Source organism: Apis dorsata, unplaced genomic scaffold (genome assembly GCF_000469605.1).
Source record: "Apis dorsata unplaced genomic scaffold, Apis dorsata 1.3 scaffold_87, whole genome shotgun sequence".
In the NCBI taxonomy this organism is placed as follows: Eukaryota; Metazoa; Arthropoda; class Insecta; order Hymenoptera; family Apidae; genus Apis; species Apis dorsata.
The window spans coordinates 573,370-599,691 of record NW_006263385.1 but is presented as its reverse complement, the minus strand read 5'-3'; the positions used below and the strand labels follow the sequence as shown (position 1 = coordinate 599,691).

The following is a 26,322-nucleotide window of genomic DNA, read 5'->3' as shown; positions in this document are numbered from 1 at the left end:
CTCTCTCTCTCTCTCTCTCTCTCTCTCTCTCTCTCTCTCTCTCTCTCTCTCTCTCTCTCTGGTGCGTGGTATATACGCGCAGCCTCGAGGATAAAACCAAGTTCGTGCATGAATATTTATGGGAACGTTTTGTGGCAACTGTCGTTCATAAAGTACTCCATTTGACCGTGTTGCGTCTCGTGCAGATATGCGTCGAGTCTCATACGAGTTCGCGAAGGAATTTTTACGATACAGATGGATATTATTTAGCTTTGCGACGTGGTGGTCGCAAGCGAGTCTTTGAAAAGAATTCTTACGATAGAGATGTGGCTAGGGATGGTTTAGTGAATTTTTTTTTTTTTTTTTTTTATAATAAAGATAGATCGTTTAATTTCGTTATGCTTATCGTGGATTTGATGGTTATAGGAATTGATTAGAGAATTGCGACGAGTGGAGAGAGATAGAGAGAGTTTGCGAAAGAATTTTTTATGATATTTTGATTGGAGTGTAAGAAAACGGTGGAGAAAGTGATATATCTCTGTCCGAGGATTATTAATATTGGTAAAGAGATTTTCGAAGATTAGAGATATCAGTAAATTTATATATAAGCAGTATTAAGTAAATACTATTAAAAGATTTATCATTTTTTAATTTGTTTTTTATTACTCTCTTATAAAGAATCAATATATCATGAAGAATATAGAAACTTAATGAAAGATTATCCTATACTACTACTACTTGAATTAATCATAATCTTCGGTTAATTTAATGTCTTTCTAATGAAAGACATCTTTTATACTTGTGATATCTGTCTTTCAACTTGGATTCAACTCAAACAAATTCAAAAAGAATTTTTACACAATTATTACATAAAATTATACTCGCAACTTAAACTTTATATCAACTTAAAGACAAGAATATAAAAAATAAAAAATCAGCTCCAACTTTCTAATGTAACTTAATCCCTAATAATTCCTGTTCCAAACTAAACCAATAAATAAAAATAAATTTCACGGAAAATTACGAAGGAAAAAAAATAAAAATCCAAGATATACGTCTCCTCGAACTAACCCAGAACTTGAAGTAACCCGTCCCTGCATCGCGACGAACCTCCGTGCAAGGAGTCAAATTCAGAGTTTCGAAGAGATGCAGCGGCAAGACAATAAACTCTTTGTTCGCTCCTGAGGAGGATGTTCGATTTTTATTACGATGCATCGTGCATAACGCGAAACAGGAGAGCAGAGGTGCTGTTTATTATTCAACGAGTGTTCGTCGCAGCTGGACGATGCAAGGAGCTGCTGCGCTTTTTATTTTTTTCTCTTTTTTCCTTTCCTCTCCCTCCCTCTCTTTTTCCTCCCCTCCCCGCCCTCCTCTCATTCTTCGTTAAACTTTTGACGTCACTTGCACGTGCATTTTCGATTTAACGACGCTTAATCAACCCTCACCACCGCGGCCATTACGATTTTTCAATTAATCCTTTCTCGCTTGGAAATTTATGGATGGTGCGAGGATTTATCGTCGGAGGAGATCGTCTAAGCAATTTTACGCAATGATTATACTTTTATCGTGACGTTTTTATCGCTCGTTAAACACGGTTTTATACGGGCATTAACTGAAGTGTAATCTCGAATAAGGGTTCGATATTATGGTTTGAGTGAATAGTTGGATTTTGCAGTTGCCAAGAAGATGCACGTGAACGCGAGGAAGAAGAAGAAGAAGAAGAAGAAGAAGAGGAAGAAAGAAGAGGAATTAAATATTTGTTGAGAATAAAACACGATTTTTCAATTTATTGAATTCACTATTTCCGAGTTGATCGTTTCTTCTCTTTCAACTTTTATTCGTCATTCTTCTATATTTTTCACAATTATAATTCGAAGATTTGAAGATATTCATGAATTTTCTTTAATGATCCTAATAAATATTAACACTAACCGCGATTTTTAAATGACATTCAATTATTTCAAAGAAATGTAATGTGATGAAATTCATTCTGATTTATCATACTACATAATAATTTATCCACATTTATCATAATTTGTAATTGTAAATATATTTATTTTAAAAATATCGTGTAACTTTGTTTCATTTTTATGATAACAAAATTACAATAACTACACGTATATTAAATTGATATCATTCATTTCCAAAGTTGAATAAAATAGACCTTGATGCTATAAACGGTACAATGGCAATTATCGATGAAAATGTAATAAATTAAGGTGACATCCGTTTCGCCTCTGCCAATAAGATGTTCACGAATTACGCAATCACTAAACAGGGGCAAGCCACTCGAAATTGGTTCGTGGAACATCTGTTCTGTGGGACAACTGTTCTTCTTCGTATGCATACCTTTTGTATGCATAAACATACGTAAGCAAATGTAGAACAACTTATTTGCGTTTCATCTCTGTTAACTCGATCTGTTCCACCGTTATTTTTATCGTTTGCATACGTTCCTTTATATCGTTCTTATTTTCCTCTTCAATTTCGATTTCAAGATCGATTCTTAACGACGATATTTCTATATATAAATATGCACATGGTTGATCGAACGTTTTGGATTAATTGAAAATAAACCGATTTAATTTTAAAATAAGCGTTTAGGATTATTAAAAGTTTTAAAAACAGTTTGGAAAAATTTTAAAAGAGAAAAAATAATTCGAGGATTTTAACGAATTCCAAAATATTTTTAAAAGAACGTTGAGAGATTTGAAAGAAACGATAAGAGAATTTCAGAGAGATTTCAAAGATCTTTAAAGAATTTTGAAAAAGTTTAAATTTCAAAGGAACTCGAAGGGAATCTCAAATAGATTTTAAAAAATTTCAAAGAAATTTCAAAGAAATCCTTAAAAATTCCTCGAGAATTTAAAAATAATTTTAATATTTTAAACAATTGAAAACGAAAGCATTGAAATCATAATGAATCACATCAATGTTACCAAAATAATTAACTTTTTCATTTAAATATAAAAAGAAAGCAAGTCTATAGATCAAGTTTTCACATTTCATGTATTTCATATTGTATCAAGCTCATGCACAATAAGATCTTGGCTGGTTTATCCTTATTGGAAGACTATAAAACAGAAAATTGAATTTGAGTAGATATTATCGGAACAAATTCGTGCCTGAGCCCATGTTCCAGAATTTTATGCTAACTCTGCGTATTTGCTAAAAATATGTTTTTATGCCAATCCGTTTACGATTCAATGAAAAATTTCGAAACGGGAAAAGCAAGAGGAATGAATCGAGCATTTAATTATATATGTCTAATATAATCCTGTATTTTATATTACAACGGTTTTATTAATGCGAACGGTATACAAATGCACTATTGTGATTAGCATAATAATTAGCGATATGAAAATATATACAAGCCGTGTTTAAAGGCAGTGACATTAGAAGCTTGTTTTCCTTTAAGTTTGAAAATAATAAACTTAAGACGTATATTATTAAAAAAAGTTTATCCTTTTTAATTTATAAATGAAAAAGTTAAAATACAATCATATGATAAATTATTCTTAGAAATTATAAGAAATTTCTGAGAATTCTTTCTCTCGCTTCATTTTCAGAAATAATGAAAAATGTTTGATCCATATTTTTCTAAAAAATGAAAAAACACCTTTTTCCTTCAGAAATTTATATAATTTACGATCCATATTTTCCTATAACAGATAAACTATTTTCGATATCCTTTAGATTCATGATTTATTTATGATATAATTCATATTGCTTCTCATATTTCAATCTTCCAGAAAATTTATTATTTATTGTTTATTTCTTCAATATATAACAAAGTATTTTACTACTTGTAATTGAGATAATTAATACAGAATTATAGTTAAAAAAATTGTGCACATATAATGGAAATTATCGTTGTTAATTACATTTAATTATTACAGAAAAGCAAAAAAAATAAAAAAGATAAAATAAACAACGACAAGTTAGTATAAATATTATGAAATATACATTAAAACCATAATAGTTTTAGATATGGTACAATTTTGTTCCTATTAATTTTTTTTTCATACTAATTTCCTCGTTAACACTAGAATTTTCTTATATAATAATTAACCAATAACATTATCGATTTGGCAAATTAAAACAGTATTGTTTTTTTTTCTTACATTTATAGCATACCATCTTTATATGTATTATTAGTTCCTTCTTTCTGTTGAAAATGAGAATTCATTAAGAAAAAGCTTATATTATATATATTTTCCTTCTTATTTTTAATCTATTTCTTTCAATTTTTTATCTTAATTGTTTAGAGGAAACTAATTCTTTGAAAAAATTTGAAATAGATTATTTTTATTAAATTTTCATATTTAATTTTATTGTATTTTATTTTTATTTTTATTTCCCAGTTGGAAATGAAAATTCTCATTAAGAAAAAGCATCGCCTTTCCTTATTTCTCATTTTTATTTTATTCTACAATACTTTTTACTCGTTTAAAATACATCTTAATTGTTCACAAGAAACAAAATCTCCATGAAAGAATCCTTTTGAAGGGAAGGATGATGAAAATGGAGGAACTTAAAAGATGGAATACATTGCAAAAGTGCAAACTCCATCGGACACCGGGAATGGACTTACACCGGAAGTGATTCTTAGAAAGGTGTTTCTGACAACAAAACTTTTCTCAAAGAGGTACGTGTTCCTTCGAGCAAACACGCGTTTTAAAGTCAATTCGTGCAATTCGCTTGTATACCCATTCTTCTTTTTGTTTCACACAAGTGTAGTTGAAATATGATCAAAGTAAAAACAGTAATTTCATCATTCTTCAATTTTTATTTTTCTTTATTATTATTATCATCATCATTATCATTATTATTTTATATATACATATATATTTCAGAGTAAGTACACTTCAACCAATTATAATCGTTTGCTCTTTTTCTGGAACAATTTAATTAAAAGGAAATTTGTTTATTCTTTTTTTTGTTTTATGAGGTTATAATATAATTTTATAAAAGGAAGTTTATTTTTCAAATATTAATTATTAGGTACTAATTCTTTATTCGTTGTTAACATATCTTTCAATTTCTCTTTTTTATTTCTAAAGAAGGGAGAGATAATTAAAGAAAATATGAGATTTCATGTTCATGCAACAAACATGTGACTGAGAAAGATTCACAATATCTTACAAAACATGGTAAATGCAGATTTCATAAAAGAAAAAAAAGTGAAGAACAATGAAAAATAATATAGGCGACTATTTTAAGATGTTCGACCGGTTTTCGCGCGTAACTATTGATCTTGATAAATTGCTTGTATATTTTTTATCATTATTTTTTCCAATTTGTTTATTGGTTTAATATTTCGAATCCAAAAAAAAAATATTTAAAACGATTAAAAATATTTAATTTATCCCTGTTAAAAAAGTTATAGAAATTATTTTTAAAAATTTATATTATAAATACTATTTTCTAATTTAATTTTTTTAATCGATTATGAATATTTATGTATATTTTGAAAATTTTTTGGATATTTAGATATTTATTATTAAGTACTTTTATTTTAATATTTAATGAATGAAATAGCTCTATTTAATTTTCAAAAATATAAATTTACATAGATATGTTAACATTAAAATATTAGGAATTAATATTTATAATATAATATTTATAATAAAATTATGAATTATATGAAAACATACAGATTTTTGATTAAAAATTTAAATATAAATTTTCGGCGTCATTTTATTTTCTAAGAAAAATAATTTTCCCACCGCTGAGAATTTTCCCAAGAGAAGTATCTTTATAATATTCCAAAGATATGATTTAATCGAGAAGAATGTTTCCTTAATGTAGTTTCAGGAAGCAAAGAATAAATTTCGATTTGGTGCACTAGGGAATTCACCGAATGTATAAAATGATGTATAAACATCAAATAAATTATCAAAAATCAAAAAACTAACGACATATGATCTATCGAATAATTGATCGAAGGAAAAAAGAAAGATTTATCTAAAAGAAAATTTATTGGATTACATTAACGTGGAGATGAGCTTTTATTTTCACACAGAAAATATGAAAAATTATGAACATGATCGATCCAATTTTCTCGATATATTTTCGTCAGTAATGAAAACTAAATCCTGATCAACAGGAACGGATATTTCTTTTTCTCTTGCTTTTGTTGTTTCTTTCTCAATATCTTTTCGAAATAAAAAACGGAAAATTTCTTCAATTGAAATATTTCACAACGATTTCTTCGCATTTTATGAACGTATAAAATGGGAAAATTATCATCAAAGATTTTGAGGAAGCAATTTCATTATCTTGATTCTATTATCTTCAATTCTTATTAAAATTTTGATTAGTAAAAGTTCAAAATAATAATCGATACAAGTATGCAATATGAAATTAACTGAAAAATAAAAAAAAAGAATACTAAATTTGCTTGATGATGTAACAAAAATAAGATTACAACATTCCTTTATGAAATATATTCGATTATCAAACTAATGAAGATAATTATGCCGATGCTTGGAACAGCAATAAAATTAGTGTTTAGTTAGCAATAAAAAAACAGTTGAATAATCATATCGCGAAGGTCAGACTTTTTGTTATGGTAATTAAACGATCAAAATATTGATGTCGAATGATATTTATAATTATCATTGTCAATTTGATATAGCTTTGTTATTGGCAGAAGCACTAGGAAGCAATGATCAATTAACTGAGATTAAAATATCAATAACAAGTATAGATAATACTTACTTGTATCAGGTTATATTCTTTTTGTGTTAAACGCATAAACAATAAAGGAAAAAAATTAAAAAAGGAATTTAATTTTAAATATTTTATAATATTCTCAAAAATAAAGAAATAATTCGAAGTATAATTGTACGCAATTGTAGATAAATATGGACGCGATGTCTCGAAAATCGATACTGATGACGTAGTTTCAAAAAATCGATTTGCGTTCCTTCGATATTTCTATCAACATGGCGGATCAATTTTATATGATCGAGACGACGCGATGTGAGATTGTATTTTCAACGAACGAAAATACACATATATTCGATTTCCGCGTTTAAAGATAAGAAATCGTGGAATTACCAATAAACGCTGAAGGGAACTCCATAAAAATTTCCCGTTTCAGACAATACGCTAGATTAAACATCGCTAGATAAAATGTCATAAATCAAGGATTCATTTGCAATAAATTTATAATTTAAAAGAAATGATTTCAAGAAACTATTATTTTCTAATTGAACGATTTAAGAATGATAATTTAAATCTATTATCGTGAACGTACAGCTGACTTATCGACAAATTGGCATGACGTCACGACAGTTGATACAGAAATACTAACGGTTTTAGAGGAATGCGTGCAAATGTTTTTATCACAAGGCACTTTCCACTCGACTACTACATAATACAAACACATTTTGCCTGAATTCAGTTAGAGCTGTGTATGTTGTTATCGCAGATGGTAATGCGATTGTCTGAAAAGTGACATGATTATTCGACCCGGATTACGACTTCAATCACGTAGACTTTTCTAAATATTTATATGATGCATCTGTTTTGCGATTCTTTCCTTGAAATCAAATCACTATAGTAACTATGTTTGTTGACAATGATATAATAGAATTGAACAATAACAAACTCTATATTAATTCTAGTTCATTTTTAAATTAATGGAGATTGTTTTTCTGACAGTGGTATCACTGATTAATAAATATCATCTATTCTACCGCTATCGTCTATCATATCGTAATAAATCATAACCTTTATTCAAATTATAAGCGAAAAATAAAGTATGATATAGAATATTATATGATATAAAACATTCACGTTATAATTTATTTATTTAATTTCCATAAAAATAAACCATTGTGACCAAAAAAGAATAATATGAAAACCGGTCCTGTTTGAAATTATTGATGCGAAAACTATGAAACGCAATTTCAGTCGAAAACGAAACAACATTCACGTTTGCTCTTTTATACACGATACACTCACAAAGCTTCTTCCATATAAATAAAAGACATAAAATAGCATATAAACTATAATAAATCTCCTTATTAACGTCCAAAAATTTCACAAGAGACTTGCATTTTTAAACACATATGTAAATAAAACGCGACATACAACAATAAATACCTCACAACGGAATCAGGTACGAATATGTTCCACCAGGAAGGCCTCTTCTGTCTGGCTTGTGTATAAAGTCCATCCGTGCTTCCAACCTGTGACGGTGACGGGACGCCAGCGATCCCTTTTCTTCTTTTGCGATCGAGTTTCGGTGGTTTTGCAAGAATATGCCATGATTTTCTGCGACCCTTCTTCCCCTCAAGGTCCGCCTGTATTCTTTCATTCTCGAGCAATTCTTGATTTTCCTCGAGGAGATCCTGTGACACGTAGAAAACCGAACACCTTCTGCCACTCTCGCTAGCACGTCTTTTCTCTTTCTGTACTTGTTTCGTATTTTCTTTTTCTTCTACGACGCTGCCGCGTCTTGCCTTTTGAAATAAACTATCTCTTCGCGCCTTTAAATCTTCAAGCACACTGTGCCTTCTTCCTTTATTGTCGCGCAATATAGCGTTTGAGTCCCTTCTGCCAACAGCGCCAATAAGTTTAGCGAAAGACGATTCTTTCTCCATTATAGACGGGATCGAGTTTGTAGATGCGTATTTGGCAGTTATATGACCGTTGTTCTGTGGCTCATTGCTGATATACATCTTGGTTTCCATGCTATGTGACCGAATCGATCGAAATCTTCGAAACGAAGCGGGCACCAGATTCGGCTAAACGAAGCGTATCCACGTTTCACTATATTATCTAGTAACCAATAACACCGAGACACTCGCGACACTATATTAACAATGAAGAATAAAACCACTTCGAAACTCTCGCGACACACTGCACACCGTAATCACCCGAGATCCGCGATCATTTTTGTTTGCAAGGAAAATATGAGAAGGCATGAGTTGCGTACCGTTAAGGCTTGATCGGCATTATTCCATCGCCGGTGAAAGCAGCCACGGCGGCGTACCGAGTGACCGCCTTTTCACTCCTCGTGAAACGTGTTATCGGAACGAATACGCGCGTATATCCAATGAACGCGACTGAACACGAACCTATATCGTATCGAGCGGACCTGTCCGCAGGTATGTGTATACCAAGAACAGCTCAAGTGTGAGATCCACCAACAGATCGTTGACCCAAGAGAATCGTGCGCGGAACCAGCCAACGGTGGTCGACCGACTACCTCGCGCTTTTGCTTGTAGTTTGTTTCTCTATTTTCTAGTAAGTCGAGAGCCCTTGTTGGAAACTCGTTCCCGTCTTTAAAGACATCAACAATTCGACCTTTGTTTCGTTCTCAAACCGTCAGAGGTCCTAGGCGTTTGAAGCTGAAATGTATCTAGAATCACTCGAAATGAATTTGATGATTTGTCGAACGTCTTTAGCGAAAAAAGATAAACTTTTTCTTTCCAATTGAATTTCGTCTTTCTTCTCTTTTACGATTTCTATGATGAAACTACGAACATTTTTTCCGTTTTCTGTCGAAAGAGGAACGGTTTTTAGGTTAATGACTCGATTTTCTGATAGCGACGTTAAACCACGGTATTCGTTTTCTTCTGAAACCGTGGCAACGAATTATAGAGAATTTGATATTTGGTCCAATGATGCCGGCAATGTTGAACACACTTCTTTTCCCGTCGCGATACCGACGTGACGTTGTTGCAATGCCAATAGACCAAAATCGAGCGCGCGATCGAGTACAATGAGAAACACGTGACACGCGCAATCTTTCGATACTTTGATGAAACTGTGACTGTGTAGGATGTGCGTCTTGTATAAAAGAAGAAGGAGATAAGTGCGTAATCGGGGGAAAAAACATGCAACTTTCTCTCACTTTTTCTCTCTTTTTCTTTTTCGTAACTTTATTATAAAACGTATCGGATTGCGGGCACGCGTGCATCTACTTTGCTTACACTTCGCGACAATAGCCGATTGCGATAAATCGAGATATCAGGGTACACACACTTGAATCGACATGCCGTCACGAGAATCGAGTATCGCAGCGACTAAGCGAGAACGAAGCCGACTGCTTGTATTTATACACGTCGAGGCACTCGGCCTAGACTGTCTCTTCGGGCGCATCCCCCACCTCCAGGTCCGGAGTACCCAACAAGAAGAAACACACATCGAAGACACGACTTTGCGATCCTCTGATCGTTTACAAACAGCCTCTTTTCTTTCGATATATCGTTACGCTTATTCAAAATATAATTACGAGATCGAACGAAGTAGACGATCGTATCGTTCGTTTGAAAGCAAGATGGTGGACATCAAAGGCGTCATTAAAGTGCACCGTACATGATAGAAATTTAAAAGAAAGATAAGTGATTATAATAATCATTTTATAAAGACAACTAATCGCAATTTTAAGAAAAATTTCTATACATATTGTTATATGACAATGAATATTTATACTATACTATATTTTTTCATTGTGATATTTATTTATTTGATTTATAAATTTTGAAATGAAAATAATTTAAAGAAAATAAAATGATTAGATTTTAAGATTATTATAAATTATATGAAATGTTTTAGAAAATGATAAAGCAAAAGAGATAATGCGAAATGAATTATTAATAATGCAAAACAAAAGTTAAAATAACCTCAAATCTATATTCATTCATAAATATAAAATATTTTTGTTTGATTTTATGCTGTATATAGTTTGATGTTTATACATTCCTTTTATTCTTTATTTTATATGTCTTTTTTTTATTTTAATATTTTAAAAATATACTTATATTCAATTTTTAAGTTTGAATGAAATAAAATAGGTGAAATAAATTATGCTTAAATTAATATATTAAATTCAAATAAAAAATTGCAAAACATTAATGTTTAAAAAGATGATAAGAGAACTAATTTGAATGACTATTATGAAAACATATATGATAACATTTCTTATATTTCTGATTCATCTCCTGAATTAAATTTATCACAAAATTTTTCACACATAATATATTATTTAAAAACCTATGTAAACGATATAATAATACGATCATTCGTAATAATGCGTAAATAATATCAAAATATTTTGATTCAAAACGCTAAATACATATAAACATTGTTGATAATATAATTAAATGAAATTCTAATATATCATTTGTTATATAAAACAATAAATAACTTCGAACTAAATGTAAGTATGTTACGTTCTTTATTCTAAATAAAACAAAGAATTTAATATATTTTTGTGTTATATTAAACATTTTTACAATTATTATTTTAACAAAAGCACTCTAAAAATTTTTAAAAATTATACAAATATTCAGATCTCGTTTATAAATTATCTTGATATTAAATTTAATATTTAATTATCTAATATTTAATATTTAATTATCTAACGAAAATTTTTCTCATTGTAGCTTGGAAAAAAAAAAGAAAAACAAAACATTATTTATAGAACAAAGCAGAGAAACTATATATAATGGGCAAAAGTCTGAAAGTTTTCAGACTTCAACCGATGTAACCATGACTCTGTAAATGGGAAAATCTTGTATACACAGGCAAAAGAGACAGTGATCCAATCTTTGATGAAATAAATATCTGCCACGTACATTTCATATCTCGACTTGCGATAAAGATTCTCATTAACAATGATGATAAATATTACAGGTATTCTTCTCTCATTTTCTCCTTGATTAAACATTCTTTATAGGCAAATGAAGCAAAGAATACTCGGGAGAAAACATAGGAAATTATTAGGCTTTCGAACTATCTACCAACTCGTAATTCATTTTATAATCCACTTTTAACGATCAGTCATTATTTAACGTCTCTGAATTGACGAGCGACGTTACCTAACAGGGCTACTGATCCATAGATTAATTTTCTTGTGGAACACAATATAAAGTTTGTGCGCTCGAAACTGCGTTCAATTAATTCATTTGTTTGTCGGGAAGTTTCTAATATAACTTCGTTTGTATTTTAACGAGTCTTATAATAATTAGATTCATTTGAGAATTTTTATTAAAATTCTTAAAATTTATATATATTTAAATATAAATCGTAAGAAAACAGAATTAAAACAATAATTTTATTATTAATTAGGAGAAAGTTTTGACAATATTATTAGAATTATTTATTTTATTATTATTTCTTTAATCTGAATTTTTAAAATATATTTAAATTATAATATTATATAAAAAAACGCAATATATTTCATGTGTATGATTCATAATCGTATCACGTGACACTTTTTCGTTGTGATATGACCTAATTTCTTAGGACAACTAGATGAACTAAACTTTGAACTCGACATCTGTGTTGTTTATGAATTTAATTTTATAGGCAATGTACATTAAATTAGGATCGAATACTAAAGTAATGCTTTTTTAATTATAATTGCATTAATAAATTAATTATCTTTGGATACTTAAATCAAATTAATGTAAATATATTGATTATACTGATTATCATAAATAATATGATAATATAATCATAAATAATATGATAATCATAAATAAATATATTATATTAATGTTATTAATTTTATTTAGATAAATATTTAAAGAATCGAGCGCATAAAACATTATTATTATCTATTAATTTATTATTATCAATGCAACATTTAATAATTGAATCTTAATGATCATTATAAACTCATCAAATAGAATATATGCAAAAGTTTACCACTTCAATAATTATAACACCATAAATCACATAAATGATAAATTGCCTTTGCCCAATAAACTTGGTTGGCAATTATGCAAAGCAATTAATTTATCACTACCTTTGAAATATTTACTCTTTATCAGCTATTATATTTGGAGTGTATATAAAAGTATCACTTTTCTATAAATACAATGTTATAAATTATATATATGTAGAAGATCATATAAATATAATAATTAATTTATTAGTAACTTCCTTTTCAATTACGACACTATGTTACAAATGGTAAATTGAGCTTAGTAAATTATGTACATAGTAATTAAATTATTATCTGCTTTTGAAATGTTTAACCCTCACATGATCATTAATCCTTATTCATTGATTTTAAATCACATACAAAAGTTTTACTTTTCTAATAAAATTCCATAAATAGATAATTAAAAGTTAAATTATATTCAATAAAGTTAATTTATTACTACATGTCTTCAAAACATACAATCTTTGATCAATAATTACCTTAAAGATAACTATAGAGTACTGTAAATATATTGATCTACTTCATCCATTGAATTTAATTCTATGATAAAACAAAATAAAAATGAGAATAAGTTATATTATATTGGAAAACATACAAAATTTAATTAAAATAATTTTTCAGGATTTAATTAAAATTTTTTATGTTTAAACCCTTTATTGCATATATTAAAACTTTTATCGTGAAAGTATTTAGTCATTCTCTTCCACATGTTTCTGTCACTAAATAACAACGTAATATATCTCTATGACCAAAAAATATTATAGTAAATTTAATTATACACAAAATTTCAAAAATTTTTCGACTCTATAAAAATTTTCATTATTTTTCATGAATCCATTTAATCGGTTCTATTAAACTCATCTTTTAACAGAACGCTTTGAGAAACTCGGTTGTTCGAGAGAGACGAGATGGTCATCCATGGAAGAACGAAGAGAGTTAATTGGCTGAATCGAATTAAGAGTCAGCCGATATTTTCATCGCTGCAATTCTCTAATTAGCCGCGGACGAATTGACCAATTGTTTCCACTAGTTTGCACGTCCGCCTCTCGTTAACGACGAGTCATCGACAAAAGGGAGCACCATACGATTTTATAAAAAATCTCATCATTCCATTTCAATAAAAGATTTGTTTGGATAGATTCATTGTTTTGTATTCTCATCTTATATATTGTTACAAAAATAAAAAAATATAAAAAAATAAAAAATATAAAATTTTTTTTTGTTACAGAAAAAATGATGAAAGAAAGGATTAAATTTAAAATTTTTACATAGAAGTCTTGATGCTATTTTTGATAATAATCTGTTAATTATTTAAGACAGAATTTACCATACTGATAGAGATGAGAATTTGTTGCTTTTCAATTTGCTCACGTGAGAAATAAAAATTCTAGGTTTGTTTGTTAAATATTGAAATAGATAAGCATGATAATGAATGTGTGCAATTTTAATCAAACAAAGTCTAATCGCTATACGATTATGCAATAAGTCAATAAAGCACGATGAACGAGCTTATAGAAATTTATGAAGTAAAATGTACAATTGGACACGTTCCAGAAAACGTGAAAGCAGGAAATCACATATCAATAATAGGTAAAATATTTGAATAACATTGTTCTGTTGAAATATATGTTGATGAACTTATATATGTTGGTGATTAGATTAAAAAATTAAATAGAACGCTATAAAATAGTATAATGGCACTTTCAATAATTCTAATTAAAATTCCAGTGAAAAAACTATTATGGAACAATAGAATTTCCTCTAAAGGAAAGAAGATTATTACAATCTATCAATAATAATAACAAAATTCTAATATTCCACAATCTAAGTTCCTTAACCTTCGAAGGAAAAGAATATTTGCAAAACAAAGAAAAAATTTTTCCTCACTTCATGTGGAAATCATTTTTCAAAGGAACGATTTTATGCACCGAAGAAAATATCTGTCACTAGCAACGACCTTATCAGTCAACTGCTTATCATCGACCTCACGTAGTTGAGGACAGGTTTATGACTTGACTGCTGGAATCGCGAACAAGTGTATCTCCGTTACCTCAAACGGTTCCTCTTTTCTTAATACCTCTTTTCGACGTAGACACTTTCTTGTTTTGAGAAAACTAAGACAAAGCAGAATATTTGCAAAACATATGCGAAAAGAGACACGATTTTCCGAACGTGATATAACTATATATTGTTTTATAATCGCGAAAGAAGATTCGAGACACGTGTGAAGACAAACAGCACTGATTCAACTTCAAAGAAATTTCTTTAACGTCGACACGATGTCGAATTGACAGCCGATGGTATCAAAGTTTAAACGTGATTTAAAGTTTATTTACTTCTATCTTGTTTCGTTACTTTTATTTGATTTTTCTCTATTTTTGTTTTCAGAATTATTTCTTCAGATTCTTTTGAGATTTCTTGAAAATTGTTACAAAACGAAACTTAAAGATGAATGATCTTTTAATCTAAAAACGAAAATTTTGAAAGAAAGTTTATTTATTTTATATATAATAATATTTAAGATACAAAATTTATAAACTATGCTTTATAATTACATCTAATTATGAGTGAAAGGATTAAGGAAATCTCTTATATTTTAATAGAAACGTTAAACGTTAGTTTCATATCTAAACAAATGGATAACTAAGTAACACCTTCGTCAGATTTCTCATCAAATAATAACGATATCTTTTGAAACGACAACTTTCATCAATAACAACTTTCACATCGACAAATATAGAATTCCATTTCGTAGGATCGAATTCAGCCCGAATTTTGATACGAAGCCCATCAAAAGCTGAATGGATTTGTAACAAGGATTTATCTTATTATAAAAGTATATCTAAAATCGAGAGAAATATCGTTTCTCGAAAACAGCAATATCATTAGATCCTAAATGCTCGTTAACCTACCTATCGAAACCGATTTTAACGCTTTTGGAATAAATGATTATGCATGCAGATCGCACGATTCCGCGATTACCACTCGTTACGCCGAGTTGTTCCATCGGGAACGACACGATATCAGCGGTACAATCACGGCCAAATTGCCTTTGGACGATAATGTTCGGAAAAATGACCGAAACACCGATCTCGATGCATCCGTGAAAAAAAATAATGCGAAAATCACGATTTGCGATCAAAGTATCCAAAGAGCTAAAACGAAATTTAGTTCGATTCTTGATTAATTCTGAATAGTGATGGGCACAAGTATATTGCAACTAATATGATCTTTCATGAATAATGATAGAAATGAATCTTTTTTATTTGAAGATTAAATGAGATCTCTTATGACTAAATAATAATCAAAATTGAATGAAATGAATAAAGCGAATGAAATTAACTTTTTATATTGAAAATGAAATATGATGAGTAAAACTCATGAAGCTTTTTATATTGAAAAATTAAATATGATCTCTTATGAATAATTGAATAATCGAATTCTATGCAATGAATACTTTATAATGAAATAATGAATTCCTTTATGAATTGAATTCTTAAAATGAATGAAAAAGTGAAATAAACAAATTAATATTTCACAATTAAATACAATCTAAACGCATAAAAAATACAAAAAAGTAAAACGTGATTTCTTATAAGTATTAAAATTAAAGATGGAACTTTTATTTTATTTGTATTCGTGTATACATATTGAACTTCATCCCATCGCTAACCCGAGCTAATTTCCAACAAGAGAACCCTCTCTTAAATTGACGAAAATTACTGGTTATTCAAACGATCCTCCATGAAATGTGAAAATCTGTGTATATTCAAAGGGACCATGTTCGATCGAACGACGTTGAAAACGTGTTATGCAAGAATCTTCGCATATATTTATATATATTATAAATGAAATTTTCTTGAACAAAGAAAAACTGAAATAATTACTGACTGAAGTACAGAAATCGAGCGAGTAGTATGCGTGCAACTTTCACTCTCGTCTTGGCAGGTTTCAAGGAACAAAAATTGATTTGTCGCACAAACATTCGCCTGATCTGGGTTGCGATTGTTTCTAAGAAATCGAGCACAATTCGACAATTCGAAGATATTTCACGAAAAATGGAGCGACCAGATGATCTCGGGGTTATCTCAGTGGGGAGATATCTTGTGGACATAACTGGATATTTATGGATATTGTGTTTGATATTGTGAAGAAATATTTTTATATTTTTATTCTTATTATTATAGTTAGAAGAAAAATTGAAAGAAATACTAGATTTCAAGAATTTTATTTTGATAGAATAATATTTTGTATGATATTTGTATATCAGATTTGAAAGATTTTTGAATAATGAAGATCTTTAAAATTAAAGATAAGATTTCTTTTTTCTTAATATTTTTAATTCTGGATATAATAAGTTTATTTTTTTATTCTATAATATGTGTCATGAATTAAATTATCATTTTGACGAAAATTTGTCAATATAAAAAGTTCTGAATAAGTAAAGAAAAAAATATGGAAAATTATTAGATAGGATCATATATATGACATAATACGCGTGTGGTTAATAATTTCTTCATTATTAAAATTGCCATGTATCACGATAAGATCTACAGTCAATAAATTTATTTTGTCCAGATTTATATCAGAAAATAATAGCATATAATCACATTATTAGTCTAAAATTTCCATGTGAAACAACGTGAAAACATCAATAGATATAATTTTAAACTTAGTTTCCAAAATTAAAAAAAAAATCATTTATACAAATATATTGTGTGTGTAATTTCAAGTGGAAAGTGAGACTAACGGAAAACAATAAAAATCGTTCGTGAAATGTTTCTTGAAAGCGAAAGTTCGTAAATTTCGTTGCTCACCGAATTTTTGTATCTTCCTTTCTTTGCGAGAGTTTCTTTTAACACGTTCCATAATTGATCCATTATAAATACCAGAGATGAAAGAAATGTATTTTTAGACTATGTATTTATAATAATATTTTTAACATTTGTTTAATGAAAATATTTTTTTTTGTTATATTTCATTTCTTGTTTTATAAATATATGAATTTATATTTATTAATGTACTTATATTTGTACTTATATTTTAATATTATTTTCTCATGTGATATTAAATTTCTATAAAAATTTCCTATTTTTCTATTTTAAAAAAGATCTTTTATATTTATATGAAATTAAATAAATGATAAAATAAACAAAACTTCAAATTTAAATAAAAAAAATATCAAATCAATTAATTAAAGAAAAAAGAATTTATTCAATTCAATTTTTTCAAACAATCATTATATGGTTTTCATTTACTTTACTATTCCAAAGCAGAAAATATTTTCATTTTTTCAATAGGAAATATACTTCTAACAAATATTAAATTTTTTGTTGTTTAGTTTATTATCTGCAATTTAGGTCCTACACTTATTCTTAAAACAAAAAATATTTTAATTTATTCAATAAAAAATATAATATTTTAACAATTATCTTGATTAATAGAGCACAAAACATGTAGATTCTTATCCAATCAATATTATAATCATTATTTATAGTTTGCAAAAAAGTTTAACTCAAAAACGATTTCTTGAATTTCGAGAACGTCACGTGTTTTTCGAGAGGATTTCTCGGAAAGAATTGAATATCTAGCACGCAAATTCTCTATGATAAGCCATGAGAACGAATTTTGGAACGGTGTCGCTCAAAAGATAAGCCGGCTTTAGAATATACATACTTTTGCGAGATGAATTCAAACGAAAGATGTTATACGTGACCATCCGCACATTCTACTAAAGAACTCGCGAATAATCGAATTCACACATTTTCGAGAACGAGAATGTAATGACGTATTTTCGATTCACAATTTCGATTTATTTTCCTCCATTTTGAATAATTTCGATTATTCAAGATTCGATTATTTAAAAAATCGATGAAAGAATCTTTTATGATGAAATAAGAGGTTATGGTAATTACGCGTAGTTTTAATTTGATCGATTCAATTGGAGTTGAATTAAACATGTTTAATTATTTGATTAATATTTATTAAATTTTAATTATAGAATAAATATATAGAATAAATATTTTGTATTAGAAGAAGAAAAATTATTGTATATATGAATAAAATATTATTCCTCTTTTCAAATTTATTAGTATTTTTCTATGATTATAAATAAAAAAAAAATGATATATAAAAAAATTGATATGACTATATAAAAATATATATAAAAATTTAATTTTTTATCTTTATCACTTTTACATTTATTGATACAATAAACATTATGAAATAAATTATTAACAACTAGTGACTGAATTGTGAATGAATTTTTTTTTATCGTGTATTACATGCATAATGAAATGAAAGTATTTGACATTTCCTTCTTATCTCTTATAGTTATTATATAATATAATAAGATTTGGCCAGAAAAATTAAAACAATTCGTAATAAGTTCGTATAAATTCTTTATAATATATCCTGTTATATCCTGATATTTCTATCGTTCACTTCTGATTATTTTTAAAGCTATATCATATATTTTTATTTCTCATACCAAAAGGTCAATGTTATTTTTACGATTTTTCAAGAAAGAACTTAATTTATATATATAATATCTTAAATTCTTTTCGCACATAATTCAAAAATATTTTATTTTTCTTATCAAATGTAAAAATCAATAAATTTACAAAGATTCCAAATCAAAATTTTCACAATGCTCATTAAAACATTCACATTATATAACTATCACAAATCTTGTTAACTTTTATAAGCATATTGTCAACTTTTCTTTAAAAAACATATAAATTTTAAAAAGAAATGAACACACAAATCAAACTTTTCAAAATGCTTATCAAAGTATTAACAATTATATTATACAATCGTTACAAACTTATAAACTTTTAGAAATTTTTATAAACACATTATTTTTTTTCAAAAAGCACATAAGTATAAAAAAACAAACACAATTTCCCTATAATCGAATACATAATCTCTATTCTTTCGAACAAAAATTAATCGATTTAATCAAATATGATACAGGCTTAATAAAGTTTTTTTTACGCGTATAAAATCGAGAACGAAGAAACCAAGGATCATTAAGCAGCGTTTCCACACGAGCACATTCTCACTCTGGCAGTAAATGTTGGAAACCAACCATAGAGTGGCCTCTCTAGAAATTTCGCTCTTTATTCGAAATTCAACAACATCTTCTCCCTTTTGCGACAAAGATCGACGACATAACATTATGGTAAATTTATTGACAAGGGAAAACTCGTGATTGTAAAAGTGGCATTGACGGCAATCCTACTTATTGGACAAACTAGTCCATATAGGAACTTGACCGGACAAGATGTATTAACTCAAAGGTGAATTGACGGAACGTAATTATTCGAAACGACTCGAAAGGACGTTTCTCGAATATGTGAGATTTATGATATACGCTGTTACATACAACTTGCGATAAAAACGATATTAATCATTTAAGTAGAGAGTCATCTAGACTGGTAAGATGGAATAAGTTGGTTAAATTTTATAATAAAGTCGAGAGTTTTTACAGGTTAAGTAATGAATTAGTTTTTTTTTTAACAATTTTTCAAATTCGTTGTAGTTTCTGAATATATTAATACTTAAAGAGTGAGATTGAAAAATTTATATTATATCAGATTATAATTTGAGCATTTTTATTGATTTTTTTTTTGAAATAAATTTTGATTATACAAATTTTATTGTACTTCTCGATTTGTGTCTTTATGAAGATATACTTAAAAGTGTAAATCCAATTTAATTAATTTTAAAAGTAATATCTTAAATATTTCTTTTTGAACAATTTAATTATAGAATGAAATAATACAATTTATTAAAAATTTCTGATTTTAATCTCTTCGTTATTCGAAAACAGATATACGATGATATAATTTGGCAAATACCTCGATCAAAAACACTTGGATCCATTTAGGTGTAAACAATGTTTCACTTTTGAATATTTCGAAAACGAGGGCAAAGAGGATTGATCTAAAATCCTCTCTGTCCTCATTTTCGAAATATTCAAAAGTAAAATTACTCATGCCTAAATGGATCCAAGAATTCTAATTTCGTTATTGTATCAGATTTATCAAAAAAATTTGAAAAAAGAATACTTATCAAAACATCTACATTATAACTATTCATATTTTCAAATATTATAAACTTCGCTTCAACAAAAATAAAAATTCAAATAAAAAAAATGTTAAGATCCTAAGTCATTTATAAATTCAAATCGATAAAATGCCAATAATTTCATAAACTATTTCCACTATACTCGTCCCTAATTAACCAATAAATTCCAGAGAAATCGCTAAATGGATGGAAAAATCGACGAAGAAAAGTCGATGGAGCCCTCGTAAACCGAAGATTTACTACCTCGCGGGCCGATAAAGTACCCGTTTGCTCGGATAAAATATAGGTAGTGGCTACTTTGAAATTTCACGACACGTAGTTACGAGATCGAGGTGACGTGGAAAAAGGAAGAGGCAGAGATACATTGCACGATCCATCGAACGAACGATCGAAATTCGATTGTTCAGTTGCGTAATTAAACATAGTGGTTGGTGAACGATTACAGTGAAAGTTGTCGACTGATAAAAAAGAAATTATTTCATTCTGTGTAAGTATGTTATATCTTTGGACTTTGGAATGTGATACGATTGCAATTAAAGTGCATGAGTTGTCGTCTCTGACGAATCATGACGAACTTTTCTTATTATATCAGCTAGTCAATGATTAGTTGATAGTCAAAAAATTATAATTAATACTAAGAAATTATATTTTTTGCATAGTCATTATTTGATAATCGAAAAATAGTAAATAGTTTTGTAAAATTATATATATATAATATATTGATTGATAGATAAATTTTTTGATGCTATTTTCATGATTTTAATTCATTTCTTATTTCTGTGATACTTATATATATATATATTTTTGTGAATTAATTTTTATGAATTTTTTATGGATTAAAATATATTATATTAAAATATATTTTTCATAAAAGATATGGAATCTTTGTTATTAGTATTGTTTATTATCAAAAAATTTTAAATATTAAAGAAAAGCTTAACAGATTGATTTTTCCTTTGTTAAAAATCTCAACTTATATGAAAATAAAATATGCATTTTTATAAATAATTAATGGTCAAAAGGAACAAACCACATTAAAAAATTATTATTATGAAGTAAGAAATAGAAGAAATAATATTTTGTTTAATTGAATAATAATATGTTTAATATTTTTTCCTAATACATTAAAGAGACAAATACAATTAATATCTACATTTTTCTTTATCACAGTTTTAAAGATACAAACTTAAAAAAAACAAAAAAATGCATCGTGCAAAAAACATTCGAGAAAAGATTAAAAGATACCATTTGCAATAAACGATGAAAATCTCGTAATCCTTTTGAACATAACAAGTTTGCTATTTGAAAAATAAATATCAGTTATTGATCGAACTAATGTTATCGCAAATCTAATGCAATCTTCCAGATATTTCGAAATAATTTTATAAAAGTTTGTATGAATATGCTTAGAATATAAAAGTATATTTGAATAAATATATTTGAATAAATTCGACAATAAATATCGAGAATCGTTCCTAGAGCCAAGAATATTATCAAATAATCATGATTCTTATCTAGTTGATATAATTAAATAAGTATAATTGAATAGTGTTTAGAATTGAATTAATTACTTTTTATAAAATAATCTATAAATGAGATTTTATTTTTTGGAATAATATGAATTTTTGAAATAAGATTATTTTTTAATGAGAAATTTCTATGATATAAGATTTTTATAATTCTTTTTTTTTTGTATTTTTATAGTTTGTCATTTGTAACTCATAATTGTATTATATAATATTATTTATTTAAAAAGTAAGGTATTATTTTCGACAGTGAAATATCAATTATATTTAATCCATGTTCGTTTCAACATAGGTTTCAACGTGTTTCCCCATGGAAGTTTGGACACGTTCGATATTCAGGGCCTTCCCCTTATTTGTCTACACCATTGTTGGACTCGATGTTTCGATTCATGGAACGTAAACAACTATCGGTATGCATACATCATAAGTAAGAAAGCATTAAATATTTTTATGCGTCAGAATGGTATACAATGTCATACAGAGTGGTAAAGTACTAGAATTATAATTCTTATTCAATAGAGAAAGAAAATTTCTAATAAATATGGATCAAACAAATTAATATTTTTAAAGCAATTTTTCATTCAAATGCATTTAAAAGCAAAATGATACAAATTTACATAAATTACTTTTTTTTTTAATGACTATTTTATTCTTTTTTTAGATTATGGTTATTAAACAATTAATTAAATATTTTTGTGAGATTTTTAGAAATTTTGAGATTATGATGAACAAAGATGTATAATTCTCCAAAATTTTAGAAAAACGGATTTGAAACGCCTTGAAAATATTTCTATATTAGTTTCTCTACATCTTACAAGTGAAAGAAGTGTAAAATAGAGAAAGAGAATAAATGTTAGAATATTAGTTGAAAGAGTATGTCTAAAGTTAATTTTTGGAGAAAGTTATTAATATATTGTACTAATATTAAAAATCATACATCATATAGTTTTAGAATCGTTAGATAATTCATAAAGCACTATAATTTTAATTATAAAATATACTTAATTTTTTTTTATATTTAAAACTATGCAACTTCATTTATCCATTAATTTTATAAATATATTTCTGAAGTTATGCATATTTTGAATCATCCTGTATATTATCGTAACTCAATCACACGTGTAACACTATCAACCTGCATAGTCTTACTCTTCAATACTCATTCGTCGAACATTCCATAGTGAAAGAGTTTAACATTCATACAATAAAACTTTCACATCTTTGATTACTCAAAAGAAAACTTCAGAATTTCTAATCATAATCTTAAAAAGATAATCCAATTAAAACAAATATAACGTTTCATTAATCCAACGAATCATAATAAAGCACAAATTGTTTTAAAAATACTGATTTATCATGAAAATGATAACTTGAAAAAAGAAAATCGAAATCATTCGAAGCAAATTTTAATAAATCTTTAGAATTTAATTAGATTTTGGATCATAACAAATACTTTCGTTCATTATTAATGATAACTGATTGATAATTTTCAAGATTTTCATTAATTTTCAAGAATTTTTGGCTCATTTGTTCGCGGATGAGAATATAAATTTTTTTTTAAAGAGTTAATTATTAATTAACTAACTAAGTTAATTATCATCTATTGATAACCGATCGATATTTTTTTGAATCGGATTTAAATCCAAGATAATATTATTGATAAATGCGTGCAAGTGATTCACATACAATGAGTCAGTCCTCGCGAATTCCAAAAGATGGGAATTCGAATTCCAAACCTGTTTCTTTATCACTTTAGCTTCTGTTGATGGAAGTTCGTACTCGTAAAATCCTTTTTTCGGGAAATCAACATCCGGGAACGGGTATGATATATAAGGAACAGGATCTATTTAAATTTTATTCGATTAATTCGAGTGTTCATTATTTTCTTTTTCAACGAATTCATATATTTATCCGTGCAAGAAACGCAGACCAATATAATAGGGTTATCGTAATAATAAATGTTAATCCTGTAAAAAATATTTTAAAAGAATCATATATTTATAATTTATTCATTTTAAAGAAAGAAAAGTATTTTTTAAAATATATACTTATATTATCCGATTTTAATATAAATTTTAAATTGCATTTAATATGATAAAATATTAAATCTCAATTCTTCTAATCAATTATAAGAAGAAAATCGATTTATCATAATATTTTGAAAATTTAATCAAAAAGCTACGAAATTAATGTATTTTTTTCGAAAAAAATTTACTTTTCTATATCTTTTTTAATGTGAAAAGATTATCGTGGACGATTCTTAATCAAACTCCTAAAGTGGCGAATGGATGACTAAGTTGGTCGATCCGCCATTAATTAATTTCTGCCAATTTCGAAGGAAACTTCGATATTGCCTTGTACGATCGATACAACTTTGATAATTACCGATCTTTCAAGTTAGCTGATGAGATTTCGGTTAAAACGTAATTTATATCAATTTATGATGATAAGTACGTGATTCACGATATTATGGATTTTGCATCTTTTGTCAGGAAAAAATAAAAAGCAAAAATAGAAAAATATTTAATACAAATACGCAATTTATATTTGTTTATAAGTTTTGGTATTCGAAAATAAAATTTCGTTTATGTGCAAATAAATCATAATAAAAGAAGCAATTGTGAATTTTTACTTTTTCGGATTTTCACATCTGAAAAATTTTTTAAATTAAATTATTAATATACGTGAAAGTTAAGAACTGAAGAAATTAAAATTAAAATGCATAGAAAATTTATACGTGCATAACAAATTATAGAGAAACATTATTGTAACGAAGTTTTAATTTAAAATTAAAATAAAATTTCCTTGTATTTTCATAACTACAGCTATATATATTTTTCGTTTCAAAATTAATCATAAATATTTCTATGTTGAATTCATCTGTAAGAGAAAAAATATAAATATACTTAAATTTTATATTCTTTTGAAAAAAATGCCAAAAACTTTATTTTAAAAAGCATATATAAAAATTTCTCCAGTGCCTGAATATCAAATATGTGTGTATTGAAATACAATCAGACTTTTGATTTACAAAAATGAGAAAAAAATTCTAGAAACAGCCCAACTGGTTTTATTCAAACCACGAGAAAATAATTAAACAAATTAAACAGAACGTGAAATTGTTACTCCAAGTGAAATTAAAATTTATCTTTACCGTTTAATTAAGCGAATGTTATGGAAAATTGCAATTCTCGATTTTGGATGTATTAATTCAACTTGCACTTGTCACAAACAGCCCCCATCAACCATTGTTTGTTTATCTTTTGATCGACAATTGTATCTTCTATCTTATTCAATACATAATTTAATCATATAATCTTTATGCTTTTTATATTTAAATTATATTTTTTTTCTTGAAAAATCCATTGCATCCATTGTAATAACAAAAATTTAGAAAATTTGAACAAAATTGAAAATTGAAAATTAATCTTTCATTTAAAAAGTTAGTAGCAATTTTGAAATTTTGAAAAATATATGAAGATCAGCCAATTCCAAAACTTGAAAATTCTTTTTCTTATCGAATAACGTAAACGTAATGGAATAACTTTTTACAAAATTTCAATACTCGTCAAAAATTCTTTTGAAACTTCCAAACCAGTAAATAATTTCAAGAAAAGAGCACAGATAGGAACGCTATCAAGATCGGTTTTCCAGATCGTTTCCCTCGCATGATAAACTTCCATCGCTTTATTTTTTCTCTGTCGTAAATACGAGAGATGCTTTATCTCTGAATGAATGCACTCTTGACGTCTCCAAGTGTCTCCTCCACTTCACATAACAAACTCATCCTCTTCTTCATATTTTTCCATCTTATTCTTATTTCCGGTTCACAGAACGTTCCCAATGAAACAAAAAAAGAAAAAAAGAAAAAAGAAAAAAAAGAGAACAAAAAAACGATGTTTCGTACTCTGGCAATGCAATTTCCATTATTTTTCATACTTTTTACTTTTATTTATTTATTTTTTTTTTTTCTATATGCAACTTAACATTATACCAGATATTCCATTATACTAGAAATCCTTGGATGGAAGCATC

The 26,322-nt window shown here is 27.3% G+C and overlaps 1 protein-coding gene and 2 long non-coding RNA genes across 22 annotated transcripts in view; 2 read left to right on the top strand and 1 right to left on the bottom strand.

Moving 5' to 3' along the window:
- Positions 1–26,322, bottom strand: part of LOC102672923 (TLD domain-containing protein 2) — a 194,062-nt gene that overhangs the window by 88,424 nt on the left and 79,316 nt on the right. For 4 of the 20 annotated variants that reach the window (XM_006611347.2, XM_006611348.2, XM_006611350.2 and 1 more), the window contains exon 1: positions 8,095–10,111. The exons of 8 other annotated variants lie outside the window; for them this stretch is intronic. In XM_006611347.2, coding sequence (XP_006611410.1) covers positions 8,095–8,684 — 590 coding nt within the window. In that variant the 5' untranslated portion in view covers positions 8,685–10,111. Of the gene's footprint in view, positions 1–8,094; positions 10,115–26,322 lie in introns of those variants that run through there. 8 more of the 20 variants (XM_006611353.2, XM_006611349.2, XM_006611357.2 and 5 more) reach the window with 8 other exon arrangements.
- Positions 11,111–16,658, top strand: LOC102674640. Its single transcript, XR_004149750.1, has 5 exons — positions 11,111–11,158; positions 11,385–11,634; positions 13,899–14,260; positions 14,399–14,970; positions 15,059–16,658. It is a non-coding gene; the product is annotated as an uncharacterized LOC102674640 (long non-coding RNA).
- Positions 12,574–13,742, top strand: LOC116185036. The gene is made up of 2 exons (XR_004149751.1): positions 12,574–12,792; positions 13,542–13,742. It is a non-coding gene; the product is annotated as an uncharacterized LOC116185036 (long non-coding RNA).